At 35.0% G+C, this 14,433-nt stretch overlaps 1 protein-coding gene across 2 annotated transcripts in view; it reads left to right on the forward strand.

Annotated features, from left to right (window-relative positions):
• The first annotated feature begins 3,106 nt into the window (after positions 1–3,106).
• Positions 3,107–14,433, forward strand: part of LOC121422924 (COP9 signalosome complex subunit 3-like) — a 35,172-nt gene continuing 23,845 nt past the window's right edge. For both annotated transcript variants that reach the window (XM_041618164.1, XM_041618165.1), the window contains exons 1-6: positions 3,107–3,197; positions 10,441–10,570; positions 12,384–12,505; positions 13,251–13,393; positions 13,605–13,679; positions 14,147–14,251. In XM_041618164.1, the coding sequence (XP_041474098.1) occupies positions 3,143–3,197; positions 10,441–10,570; positions 12,384–12,505; positions 13,251–13,393; positions 13,605–13,679; positions 14,147–14,251 (630 nt within the window). In that variant the 5' untranslated portion in view covers positions 3,107–3,142. The remainder of the gene's footprint in view (positions 3,198–10,440; positions 10,571–12,383; positions 12,506–13,250; positions 13,394–13,604; positions 13,680–14,146; positions 14,252–14,433) is intronic.

The following is a 14,433-nucleotide window of genomic DNA, read 5'->3' on the forward strand; positions in this document are numbered from 1 at the left end:
ATTGTTTAAGTCTCAAAGATATGACACATTTTCCGATGAATAATGCCGTTGCGAATGAATTATATACCGCTTTTATAGACTGGGACATCATGCTACACACTGGTCATAATATTAATCAACAGTGCTGCTCCTAAATCATTACAAATTACCATGATAATTCTATCGAAATTGTTGTAAATATGAAAGAAATAATAATAATGGAAAGCATTCTTTAATATTAAAATATAATCGACTAGATGGATTTTCTCCTATAACTGCACCCTGTCGATATCGTTTTCATATAATGATTCTATTGAAAGAAAACTGTCAAATTCTCATTCACTTCAGAAAACTATACAGTCACAAAGCAGTATATTAAAGACAAGCTCTCTGCTCAAAATAGCATTTTTATTTCATTTGCCATTTTTAAGCCGAGCTTTTAAAATGCAACTATGTAAAATTTTGAATCGAGAAATCAATTTCATATTATTTTGACTACAGGAGAGAGAGGCATTTTTCATCCAAAAGCGCTGTGTCATTTTGTTCCGATAGATTAATTGATTATAGGTAACCTTGGCTTTGCTCGTCATTTTGGGTTTTAATTAACGTGCATGCCAGAAATTCTACTCTGCATTCATATTCCGTAATTTTTGGATGCTACGATGCTTTCATCGTTTTTGAGGGGTGAGGGAAATGTAGGACCTAACGTACACTGCAAAAACTCGGGTGTTGATTTAACACCAGCCCGGAATTAATTATATCCACACCAGAGAAGTATTGAAACAACACCAGTTTGGAATCAAACCGATGCTGTTTTATGTGTTGTATAAACACCTATCTGGTGTTAGACCCTGGTGTTAGACCAAACCAAACTAGTGTTGTTTAACACTTCTCTGGTGTGGATTATAGATTCCAGGCTGGTGTTAAATCAACAGGGCCGTTGTTTTTTTTTTTTTTGGCAGTGTAGGTTGGAGAATGCCTTTTCGAACATTGAGAAATAAGGAAAGCCTGGAAAAGATTCTTAGACACCCAGAATTATGAATATGTGAATCAAGGAAAATCCATTTTAATGAAAAAAAATAGAGAATCATACAGAGAACAATGTTTGAAAAATAGATTCGAGTATTCTTCATGCCTAGATTTAAACTATTAAATTATTTTTGAATTTAAATAAACACTTTTTACCTCGTCAGTTAGTAATTTGTCAGTGAGTTTATCGATCGATAAAAAAGTAACATTTCTTTTAATAGATATGCTGATATTATCAGGAAAACACGCATCAGCCCAGTGCAAAGAAAGTTTTGTAGAGGTGTAGTGGTTCTGACTCTCGCATTTCAATCAGAGGGTCATGTGCTCGAATCCCAGCCGGCGCTAGTGTCCTTTGGCAATACGTTAATCTACTTTTACCGCTCTCCTCCTTTGGGTACCCGGTAGGATGCGAAAGTTATTGTATGTTTGAATTTGCCAGCGCCTTTTGAGGCTGGCCAGGATGAATGCAAGGAGTGCTTCCCAGGGAGTGGAAATTGTGCACTTTCGTGCGGGATTGAAATGAATCCAATGACCGGAGTAATAATATGCCGTAAAGCGCTTTGAGCCGAATATGATGGGAAAAGCGCTATATAAAACTGGCTATCATTTTTTCAGTCACTGTATACTTGCCGAATATGCCTATCTGTTTTCTAAAATTCCCTCTTTTATCAGCAATCGGACCGAGCGCCGGAAAATAATAACTCGGAGAATAATACTGGGACACATCCCCATACAGTGTTAAAATATCATGATTTTAACAACGCTGTTTACTATGTGAATCGCACAATAGTTGTTTAAATACTTTAAACGAGTGTTTAAAATCTTAGACAACAAAGTTTAAATTAAGTATTTTTAACTTAAATATGGTCGTTTAAGATTTTAAACATTCTTTTGACTACTAACCCAAGTACTGTGCGATTTACAGTTTAAACTGCGTTTTTTAACAGTTTATTCTTAGTTTCTTCTCTTTTTCAGGAGTCACATGAGTGAAACATGTTTGTTTCATTATGACTTTATTCAAGTTCAAAGACACTAATAAAAATATATACATAAAGAGACCAGGTCCATCATTCCGATTCCAAACAAATGGCAGGTCAGAAACATAGATTACAAAACAAGTAATACGTATACAATATAGAAAATTGTTGAGAATAACATAAATGTAGGAAATAATTAGTTAAAGCTGTCGTTGATATATACGAGCCCTATACGAGAGAGCGTTCACAGTTAAAAAAATATACAACGCTGTTTACTGTATGAACCTTACAGTAACTGTTTAAACAGTTTCAACAAGTGTTTAAATCTTCAGCAACAAGGTTAAATTTTCAATATCTAATCTTTGATAAATTAAACATTATTGTTGAAAAGGTTAAACAAATAACAGAGTTGTATAATATCTTAAACAACGTTTTTACTGTGTAGTGTGCGAGGATTGTGAAAAATGATTCTGTGGGAGTTTGTGGAACAGCACTTGACCAGCTTTTGCGTCCTCAAGAACTTTTATTTTTCGAAAAAAATATCGCTAGCACTCATCAAAGGTTATTTTCATTCAATTAAAAGACAAATTTAGAAGATGATTGTATGTCATTGATCTCCTTATTCATAAGCGACATGCTTAGCTTGTCAATGTTAATTCATCATTGAGATCTAGCATGTAAGGGGGTGGTTTTGTTTGGTTTTATTTTACGATTAAAAAATACATAGAATATAAACAAAATATACATCGCACGATCAAATGATTATATACAATCATTAAACTTAACAATGAATGTAAATTGAAAAAAAAATACAAAGTTATATCGCAGGGATGAACCCGTTTCAGATTGGCTCTTAAAATAGACAACTTGTTCTTCCCCGGCCCCGGGTTAAGGGGTGCATGAAATGGGAATGCCCAAACAGAGCCTTTTCTCATTTTAATTTGTTAGTGTGTTGAAATTATTTTCTCCATATTTTAAATTTAGAGGGGGAAAATTGTTAGAAAAAGGAAGTGCATAATAAGTAAGAGACGGGTTCAGTCGGTTCAGTGGTCATTGAGATTATATTACTAATATTTGCTAGTTTGAGTTATTAGCGAGAGCGAGAGGGCGCTAAACCACAAAAAGTATAGTTTTCAGCAATCATCATCCTATCAATCATGGCATCACAGTTAGAAGGATTTGTGAATTCCGTAGTTTCTCTCTCAACAGACGGTAAGATTTTAAATTTATCAAGAAACTGTGGTTCATTTTTCCCTATATTTAACGAATTGAGCTGGAATGAAGCTCAGAAATCGTACAAGATCGCAACAATTAATTGAAATTATTAGACATTGTCCCATACACTGAAATCGGTGTTGGATTAAAATGAAATTCTGACAATGATTGACGGACACTCATTCAGTGAACAAGATTATGATATAACCACTCATTCAATGAACAAGGTTATAATATAACCTTGTTCTCAGTTATATCTCCATGTTTGACAAAATAAGGGTGGCAATGTTTGGCTTATTTTCTCTTTTTCTTTGGGGCAAATGCTTGATTTTTTTTACACTGACAGTTTTCATTAGACCTGTTAATTCATACTGCCTGGCTCTTATTAGGCAGGACAACAAGAATTTCAAAATGTGTTTGTTGTCCCCAAGAATGATATCAAAAAATTTCTTAATATCTAATTTGTCATGTGAAACCACTTAAAACTTACGTAAAATTCATTTAAACTGCAAAAAAGAGCAATTTCATAGCACCAACATGGGTCGAAAAAGTCATAGACATCGCGGGTCCCTGTTTATGCACTGTCCTTACTATCGATAGTTTAAACGATCACGATGTGCTCGCTAAATGCGCGCGCCCGTCGGCGTCTGCTAGCCGTCCTCTGCTGTGACTCTCAAATAGCCCCGCATGTGCGATTTTTAGTCAGATCGTCCCATATGCTGTTTTTCATGTTAGTACATAGATGCGTGCGCGTTTTTTGCGGACGCAGATCATGTACCCATCTCCGTCGTCTGCTACGGCTCTCTATATCAGTCCCAACTTGTGAAATGTGTTTTCTGGTGTATTTTCATTTGGTCTACATGCAGTTTGCCCACTTGTCATTTGGTCTAATGCCAAATGGGCTAAACCCATTTGGTCAACTAAATTGCCATTTGGTCTACACTTGGTCTAATTCTCATTTAGTGAAATGTCCAGTTGGTCTAATTTCAGCATATTACCTACATAATTATATATTTTTTTACTTTGTCAAATACTGGTACATAAAATTGGCTTTATATCATGCAGTTCCACATTGTAAATATGTATATTCATTTGGTTCACATGCAATTTGCCCACTTCTCATTTAGTCTAATGCCGAATGGGCTAAACCCATTTGGTCTACACTTGGTCTAATTCTCATTTTGTGAAATGTCCAGTTGGTCTAATTTCAGCACAACCTAGGCTACTTAATTATATTTTTTAACTTATATACATATATTTTAGTCTTTATACATATACCAAATGGGCTTGACCCATTTGGTTTAAAAAAAATTCTAATTGCCATTTGGTCTACACTTTGTCTAATTTACATTTGGTCTACACTACACTTGATCTAATTTTGAGACCAGTCCAGGGTCTAATTTCAACATGACCTACATCATTATGATTTTATACTTTGTGAAATATATATTTTTTTCTTTATATAATTTCATTTCACCTTATAGTTTTAGCATTGGTTTCCAAATAAATAATACTTGAACAGTGGCATAATCATGATAATGGAGCCAAAAGTTTTGAAAGGTGTATCGGGTAAATTTATAAAGTTGCAAGCAGAAGCAAACAACAAAAAAATGTTGAAGCGGGGGGGGGGGGGGCGGTGTTAATTAATTTCCTTTTATTTTCCAATGCCAGATCAATCTTTGTTTTTGCTTGCTAAATTTTTTAAAAATTATATGTTCTGTTCTATCTACAATTTTTACTAATAATCCTTTTTTTACTTATTTTTTTTCAGACACATTCGCACCCGAACCGACTCTACAAGGGAAGAGAAGGAATTATTGAACCCCTTGAGAATATACAGGTCAAGGGCTGTAATAGTATACAGGGGCACTTCCTGGGAGTTTAATTTCATTTTAATTATGTGTTTTCAGGATTTTTTTAGGATATCTAACATTGCAGTGAAAATTATTGCCCCTGCTGATAGTTTTTCAGCTGTGCATGCCCCTCCTTAATTTCAGTGAATAAGGTGTGGCACTGCCCTCTATGATTCATTTTGAATTTTAATGGGCTCCAAAATGCAGTAATTTATAAATGATAGCATAATCTTATTTTGATAAAGCATTTTACTTAACGGGGGGGGGGGGGTGAATTTGACTACTAAACCAGCCCCCCCCCCATGTCAAGGATTAAATTTTTGGGAAAAAAAGCATATATAAAATAGATATAGTTATTGCATATCAGAATATTATTTTTTCTTCATGTTTTCTCAATAACTCTAAGCTGTTATTGATGAATTCTTTCTTGAAACAAAAATAAGCAATTTATCCAAACATGTCAGTTTCATTTTGTAGACATATGCATTGAATTTACCAATTCAGAATATAAGGTATGCAATCTTTCATAAATGTTGATTTTTATCACTGGTGGATCTGGGGGAGGGCACATCTAGCTCAACCCCCCCCCCCCCCTTTGAGAGCTACAGTCAAGATGTAATGAAAATACGCAATTTTCATCAAAGAATGCCCCCCCCCCCCAGGATAAATCCTGGATCCACCACCCCTGGTTTTGATTAAGTTTACATGTATTTTCATTTTGAAAAAAAAAATTCCTAGAGATTTATAAACAGCATGATTTACACTGAGCATTTCATACACTTTGTGCAGAAGAAATATTATCTTGAGAAATTTGGTTATTAAATTACGGAAGATATCTTTTGGAAATGAAATTACTTTATTGCAGTTATGTCTTACATTGTATTGTCATTTTACTTGATAGAAATTCATTATTTTTTATAACCATGACAGTGTTATAAATTCATATTTGCTAAATTGTAATAATCATTTTGATGTTCCTTCATCTTCATGAATGTATGAATTCTAGTCATCTGCTTCAGTCTGCCCAATGAAATGGTTACAAAGGGCCTAAGCATCCCTTGTCATTTTTCAATAATTAGTTAAGTCAGTAGTCAAGTAAGGGGTCAGACAGTTTGGCTGTATTATATTTGTTTGTCTTACTAGTGTCAATTTACTAAACTTTTTCTGCTTGTGATTGAACCACCAAATTGCCAGATAGTACCATTTTGTTGGGCAGACATTAATATTGACTAGAGGACTTACTTTCCAAACCAACCTAAAGATATGATACTTCATGTATTACAGGGGTATATTGCCTCCATTCCATTGTTGGGATGTATGCTATGGGCTGGGTAATATCATCTAACTTGTCCTGGAATAATCATTCTCTATAACAAGTTCACAGACAAACGGAGATTCCACTTCAGCAACTCTCAGTTGAACATCAACATTCCTGGCATTGGTGGGGGAAGCCAAAAATTTTAGGGGGGAACCGCCAAAATCTTTTGACCCCCCCCCCCGAAAAAAAAAGATAGTGACCAAATAATATCTTGGGGGGACACAGGAAACAAAATTGAAAATTGACAAGCCAAAAAAAATTAAAAAATAAGGTTATCAACAAAAAATTGAGGGGGATGGAATCGTCCCCTCCCCACCTCAAATTTAGGGGGATACTCCCCCCCCCCCCCCACTTCCGCCGCCTATGATTCCTGGTGCTTGGAGATCTGCGAAAGGCATGCTATAACATCCACTTAAGTTCCATTTCCTTTCATGTTTTTTCCTCTTAGTGAGCATCTCCAAGTGTTCATATTTTTTCAGTGTCCTTTTTTAGATTTATCAAACTCAGTTTTATTACCTGATAAAATTCTATCCCAAGAATTGAACACTTTGATCAAATTTGGAAGTTCAACTTAATGTAACTGACAATATATAACTGAAAATAGAAAATAAAAGGCAAAAATAATAATTATGAGAAAAAAAATAAAGAAAAACAGTTACTCAAATCAAATTCACTCAAAACCATACACTAATGTACTCTCCTCAAAAATCAGTTCTCACTTTTAGGTATTGATCATTCATTCAGTCAATAAAATAATAAAAACAGAGACAGGAGGTCCTCCTCAAAATAAACACAAACACAGAGTCTCACATACACACTACACATGAAGAGTAAAATCAGTTTGTATCTTTCGTGGGATTTGTTTTTATGTAAATCTGGATTCTTCTTGTTAGTAGGGCCTTAGGTCACTCTGACTTGAACTTAAAACTTCCAATCTCAAGAAGGCAAGATATCTCAGTAGATAGTCATTGTCAAGATGTTTAGGAGTTCAATCTGGAGGTGAGGTTATTCATGATGGCATCTGATATTCTGGCAGAAAGAATGAGAAATAAAAAAGTGCATAAATACAATTATTTATTTTTTCAATGCAAATTAAATAAACGAGTCATTCAAGATAGTGTGTATTTTTTAGAGGGGGGGGGGGGGTGATGGCATATTTTAGTCCAAATTATTTTTATCTTCATTTTTTTCCACTTTGTATTACCATTTATTCAAAAATTGCAATAAACATATTAATATATAAATGAGTTTTAATCTAGTTGGCAAAAGAAAAACCAGTGGCGGCGGCAGTGCAAAGAAAATGCCAGTAAAAGGCAGTAAAGCACTGTGTCTGAGTGACTGACACCACGGCACTGACAGTGAGGTGAATGTTCATTTTCCAGTGCATGCACATTATTGCCCCATCATATCCACTCGTTTTCAGAAAATATTTAGTTATTCCTCATATGACCATGATTATCTCCTTCATGTCATTACTCTGGTGTTTATTCATGATTTTAAATTCAGGAAATCATTTAGCAAACAAAGAAAACAAAGCATTTCTTGACTGTGATTCCGTGTGATTCAAGTTCTATTTCATTTCTGTGTATCACACGTACGCACGTACGTGACGTAATCTTGATCTCTAATCTGCTAATTGTTATGTTAATTAATCATCCCGTGCGCGCGATTAAAATGGCTCGAAATTCGACCAAATTCAAGGGCAGCTCAGCTTGTAAACCTCACTGAGAAGGGCTTCCACAGCCCTTGCGATTCCCCGCGCTGCAATTTAACTGCAAGACACAGAAAGGAAATCAATTCAAGTTTCACAATCAACGGAAAATCCAGAACACTTCGAGACCCATTTTGCAAGAAATACAACTAAATAAGGTAAGAATTGAGAGCAACTCACGACACTTTTGACTTACCGACACTTTCATGGTTATTTTTGGAAGATTTCATGGAATTTGGGGCACGAAAATGACTTCGGTAGCTCGCGAAAGTCCTATGCATTACGATGACATATTTTTCATCGCACGGGAGGACAATCACAAAGAGAAAATATCATATTCATCCGCATTAACAGGGGCTTAATTTTGACGATATCGCATCGCTATGGGATTTCACTCATTGACCAGCGGACGTAACTTACGTACAAATTTTGAGCACTTCCGCGACAGCGCCATCTAGTGACTACGGCCGTGCCTACTCTTATTTAAATTTGATTCTTTATATAATTTTTTCTTGATTAAAAATAGAGATAAAAAAATGAAAATTTTCTTGCCATATTACTTTCCACCAATAGAGGGCATACACAAAAATATGCCCAAAATTCAAGTTTTTGAGCGCTCTGGTGAATACAAAAATTATTCCCACATTACTAATGATAAATAAATTAAAACTGTATGAAAATTAGTAATTTTAGTCACAAAAGTGATATTTTAATGATTTTTTAAAGCGTGTGCTCAATACAGCATTGGCATACCATAGTCCTACCTGTAGATTCTCCACAGGCCAGATGGTAGCAGTGAACAAGTGGATATAACCTTGTTCTCAGTTATATATCTATTTGTGGCAAAATAAGGGTGGCACAGTTTGGCTTATTTTCTCTCTTTCTTTGGGACTAATGCTTGATTTTTTACACTGACATTTTCCATTACACCTATTCGTCATACAAATGAAAATTTTCTTGCCATATTACTTTCCACCAATAGAGGGTGTACACAAAAATATGCCCAAAATTCAAGTTTTTGAGCACTCTGGTGAATACAATAATTATTCCCAACTTACCCAAGTTACTACTGAAAAATAAATTACTGTATGGAAAAAAGTAATTTTGGTCACATAAGTGATATTTTAATGATTTTTTAAAATGTGTGCTCAATACAGCATTGGCATGCCATAGTCCTACCTGTAGATTCTCCACAGGCAGGATGGTAGTAGTGAACAAGTGATGACAGACAACGAGCGGCCATATGCAGCCCAGTGCCAGGACGGCTGTCATGCCCGATCTTGGATCAAGGTGTTTCATGAAACCAGCTCCATGAAATTCAAGAGAGAAGTCTTTACATCTGTCAGTGACCCACCAGCGACAAAAACAATAAAAATAGGCGCTTCTTCAGTTGCGCACGAGTTATCGTGTGGACAGATCAGCTAGAAGTAGATTTTTTTTTGTATTACAGTGAATGGCGAGCGCATATCTAACAGGCTCCGCTCATCACTTCCCCTGAGTGCTAGAGTGGCATCCGGAATTGCTCAAAAGAAAGAGTCAGTATCTTCCTTTAATATTCCGCTGGTATCGGTGAGAAACAGAGTCCCAGGCCTACTTATGAATATAATCATCTTGCAAGTTTCTTGATAGAGGCCTATGTAATGTAAAATATAAGATCTTTATTCCAACCGGACAGGGTTCACTTTATTGTCGTGTTTTTAATGCAGCTACATGTAGAACATACAATTGTGTGAACAATTTGTTTATCAATGTATGCCACAACCGCTGCGGTGCATATCGGATACTTCAGTCATGTGTTAACAAATTTTTGGCATTTCTATTTGTTTTAAGATCAGTATCCTCGATCTGTAATGAAAATCATACGATCAGTATGCTCGATCTGTAATGAAAATCATAAGATCATAAGTCAGAAAAAATTGGAACCAGTGGGATTCGAACCTGCCATCTACTGCTTTCCGGGCAGCGACTCAACCACCAGGCTATGCTGGTTCACGGCTAAGCCACGATGAACTGGAATTCAAATACCCTCTTTCTGACTCATTAATATGCCGTCCGTCAAATGCCGTCTGCCTTGGACAATAGATAGTAAATTAAGAGGCTTTTGTAGGAGGAAATTATACTTTGTTAACAAAGTATAATTTCCTCTTAACAAAAGCCTCTTAATTTACTATATATACTTCAGTCAATCGCATGCTAGGAAACCAGACAAAATCTCAGCGGAGTATACACTGACAAAACCAACTGATTTTGGGGGTCTAATTCTTGCCATTTCTAACTTAAATTATGTCCACACATCTCTTCACTCAGCTTTCATCTACATTTCTTATTCCCTCATAATTTTGTCTTATTTTGTGACAGGTAATTATGCTCAGCTTTGTGAGGAGGTGACCAAATGTTTGGAGTTATTGAGGAAGAATGCAGCTTACCTGGATACAGTGTTAGAGACCTTGGATCCACAGCTTCATTCTATAGGAGTCTTGGCCATCCTGTAAGTAACACTGTACACTGTTCAGCTTGCTGAGTTATGGCGAGCCAAAGCTCCGCATAGCCATGTTCAAACATGGCATAACACGCTAACTCTTTTTTATGTTTATAATAAAGTGCATAAACAAGTCAACTCCCCAAAATGAGAAATTTCTGTCCAAGATGCATGGACAAGCCCATCCAATCACTTTCTTTATTAGACTTAAATAAACTCTGATTGACCCTCATACTTTTTGCAGGCAGGGGATGAAAACAAAAATGTCTCCAGTCTTACGTTCTATTGACTTAGTTAAAAAATCGTCTTGATCCTTTAGGCTGACCAAGCCTTTTTCCAGTAGTATTTTGAAATAGTGCTAGGAGAAGGTTCTCTCTCTTTAAATAATTTGCAAATACATCTACATGTTTCATTTCGATTAAATTTTTTTTAAAGAAATGAAATAAAAACTCAATTTCATTGTCATAATTTGTTGATTAGTCAAAAATAATTCTCATTGAAGAAAGGGATTCTGGATATTTCGGTTTGATCATAGACGTTTCATTTTGACTTAAACCATCGTAAAAACACCCAGTATTATCAATGAAACCTCATATATGAACACCCAAGGGAGAAATGGAGAACAAACCTTATGAGCAAACGGCCTTTATGAACATGTTTTGTAATAAGTTGGTTAATTGGTAAAGCTATTCAAGAGAAACCAAACTTGTGGTCTTTTTATACAGGTGGTCACTGTAACAGGTTTGTCCATATGTGATCTACCAACCCAAAACCACCAATAAGTTCTCTGTCAATAGCCAAAATAGTAATTTACTATTTAGTCTCCAAGATCCTAAAATTAAAAAAATAGCTTATCTGAAAGAGCAATTCTTCTTCATTCTGTGAAATATTGAAACCATGAAGTTGAATAAAAGAAAAGATACAAGAGTTTCATGGACACCACTTTTTCAGACTGCTTGGAAGATTTACTGAGATTACACAGTATGCACATCTCATGCTTGAGTGATCCCCAAACTTCAAACCTTGTTTTCTCCTTATTTTTTCAGCTCTTGCTTAATTTCCTCTACATTCAATCAAGTACTTGTAATGGGTTTTGTTGGTCAATTTTAACATATCATATATCATTTTAAAGCTTGGGATATGAATTTTCAAGCTCAATAAAAATCTCAATATCCATTTTGGATAACTTATTGTTGGTTTGGGGTGGCAGGTCACATATTTGCTTATAACTTCTCTTTATAGTCATAAAGTTAAATAGACACACAATTTTCAAACCTTCACGTTTATAATTTGGTGGAGCTCAATAAATCGTTCTCCTTATCGTTTTGAGGAGCTCAATTGAGCTCCTCAGAATCGCTCTCTTTGAGGAGCTCAAATCAATTCAATACAATACATGTATGATAAATTTCAGATTTTTCATAACATGGTATATGCAGTAGCTGTGTAGCTATTAATTAATCTGTGGTGAAACTAGGCCTGGGTCAATACGTTTACAAAACATCAATGATCAATATCGTGCTCCTGCTAAAAAAATATATGTTTTAGTCCCACATGTAGACTTCCATGGTGTTCCCATGAAAATCTACATATGGGACTACATTATTTACAGATTTCAAATTCAAATCAGAGTCTGGAAAGAGGTGAATAATCTTCATTTTTCTAATAGTTTTCAACTTTTTTTTTTTTAGGAGCGTGATTTTTTGCTCTCCTTATTTTTTTTAGGAGCGCCAGCGCGATCGAGCTCCTCAAAAATGAAGGTCTGAATTTTCCTAATCATGCATTAAAGACTGATGTTTTTTTATTCATATTTTTTCCATCACAGTAATGTTAAATTTCAAGCAGCCTCATCTCCATCAGCGACTGAGTTTGAGACGCTCTTCTCACAGACCCAACTTTTCTTTTCAACATGTAATGGGGAGCAAGTCAGGTTCACGACAGAAAGTTGTAAGTATAATTTACATGAAAAAAAAATCATCAAAATTAGACTAACTTCTTTTAATTTTGGATTTTTATCACCATTTACCCAATTCTAGCCACCGAGTTTGCAAAAAATAGAATGACTTCAATCTTCACATGAAAATTGTTGTATCAAAATTAGACTTTAACTGCTTTTAGTTTTGGATTTGTATAGCCATTTGCCCAATTCTAGCCACCGAGTTTACAAAGAGAAAGAATGACTTCAATCTTTTCACACATTCACAATTAGATTCTAGAAATCCCACAGGCTTTCTGCACCACCCAACATCTTGAAATCAAGTAGAACCATGTGTTTTTCTATAGTCTCTCAATGGCTAATGGTCCAAACAACTGGGTCAATCTAATAGTCTATCCATCTTTCTCTTGATACAGACATAGTTTTATTTCTGTAAGAAATTATCAAAATCCATGATAATTTTTCTTTTGCTTTTTGTCTTCATTTAAATGGCACCAATATCTTTCTATTTTGTAGAGTGTTACTTATTAGAATTTGTCTCCCAGTTATAGGCACTGAATGAGTTACATAAAACAAGATATGTTTAGAAATTATATAGTCACAAATTGGTTGATTTTTAACTTCCATTGAATTGCTGATTGTAAGGATTTTGTATTCCAACATTCAGGGTATCACCATCTTATGTACTGCCATCTCAAGGATTGGCTAATTTTGAGAATGGAGTAATGTTTCATGTATTTGTTCTCTCTCTTTTAGATGCATCTCTTGCACACCATCTTACCAAGGGTTTAATCCAGAGAAACCAAGCTATCCGTGGTATCACCATCTTACGTAGTGCCATCTCAAGGATCCAGATACATCCTGGTCAGCTGACGTCAATACATGCAGACCTCTGTCAGGTAAGTCTTCTAGGTTTATAAACTTCAAGGGCCTTGACAACCAGTCATATATTTTCTTTATATAAACTGAGATGTAAGATTTGTGAATTACTTGTATTTAAGTCTTTGATTTGCTCAGTTATATTTTGTTTCATGTTCAGAAGTTTTTTCTTTTCGATATCTTTGATGCATTACCAGAATTCTTATCCAAATCTTGTTTGTCTGTTTATAGCTCTGTCTAAAAGCCAAATGTATGAAGCCTGCATTACCAGTTCTTGACTCAGACATAACAGAAATTAGCAAAGAGGTAAGTTATGATGATAATCTATTACAGGTACAAGAGTTTTGGACTTTCTTTTTGTCTCTTTATCTTTATATATGATAATAGTGTTTACAATGGGACACCTGGTTGAGTACAAAGCAGTGCATGTGATGCCATCTCGGTTCACAGGATAATATTCCTGTACAATCAGAATCATTGGATTTGCTTATTGCCAAACCAGTGTACTGAAACTTTGCTGACTTCCAAGTCACTTTTAAGTTGGAGGGAAGCATCTCAATATTGACCATTGTAGGCTCTTATTTGAATATGAATTTGCTAGTATTTTTAGTGATTTTGATGTATTTCCCATGTTGGACAATTGTTTTCTTTAAAAAAATATGTCACCATACTGTATGTTTAAAAAAAGTGTAACTTCTCCTCTTCAGAGTAACAGTTGGTCTCTTCCAAGGAATTGATTAGAATACATGTTTTCCTGTCTTTCTGGTTTCTAGGGAGGCCACTTTGACTCAACACATTTCTTGTGCTACTATTACTATGGTGGTATGATCTACACAGCACTCAAGAACTGGGACAGAGCTGGATACTTCTTTGAAGTGGTGAGAAAGAATATTATATCAATTGAAACATTGTTTTGATATGTATTAAACATTTGCCTACCGGTAAATACATTCTATAGGATGAGTTAAAATTATTTTATCTTTCGTATTTCCCCAAAATATATAAATTTGTATTATTCATATTTTTACATATCAGGTTATTTATAATTTCAAGTGTCTAC

This window comes from Lytechinus variegatus, chromosome 10, assembly GCF_018143015.1.
Source record: "Lytechinus variegatus isolate NC3 chromosome 10, Lvar_3.0, whole genome shotgun sequence".
Taxonomy (NCBI): domain Eukaryota; kingdom Metazoa; phylum Echinodermata; class Echinoidea; order Temnopleuroida; family Toxopneustidae; genus Lytechinus; species Lytechinus variegatus.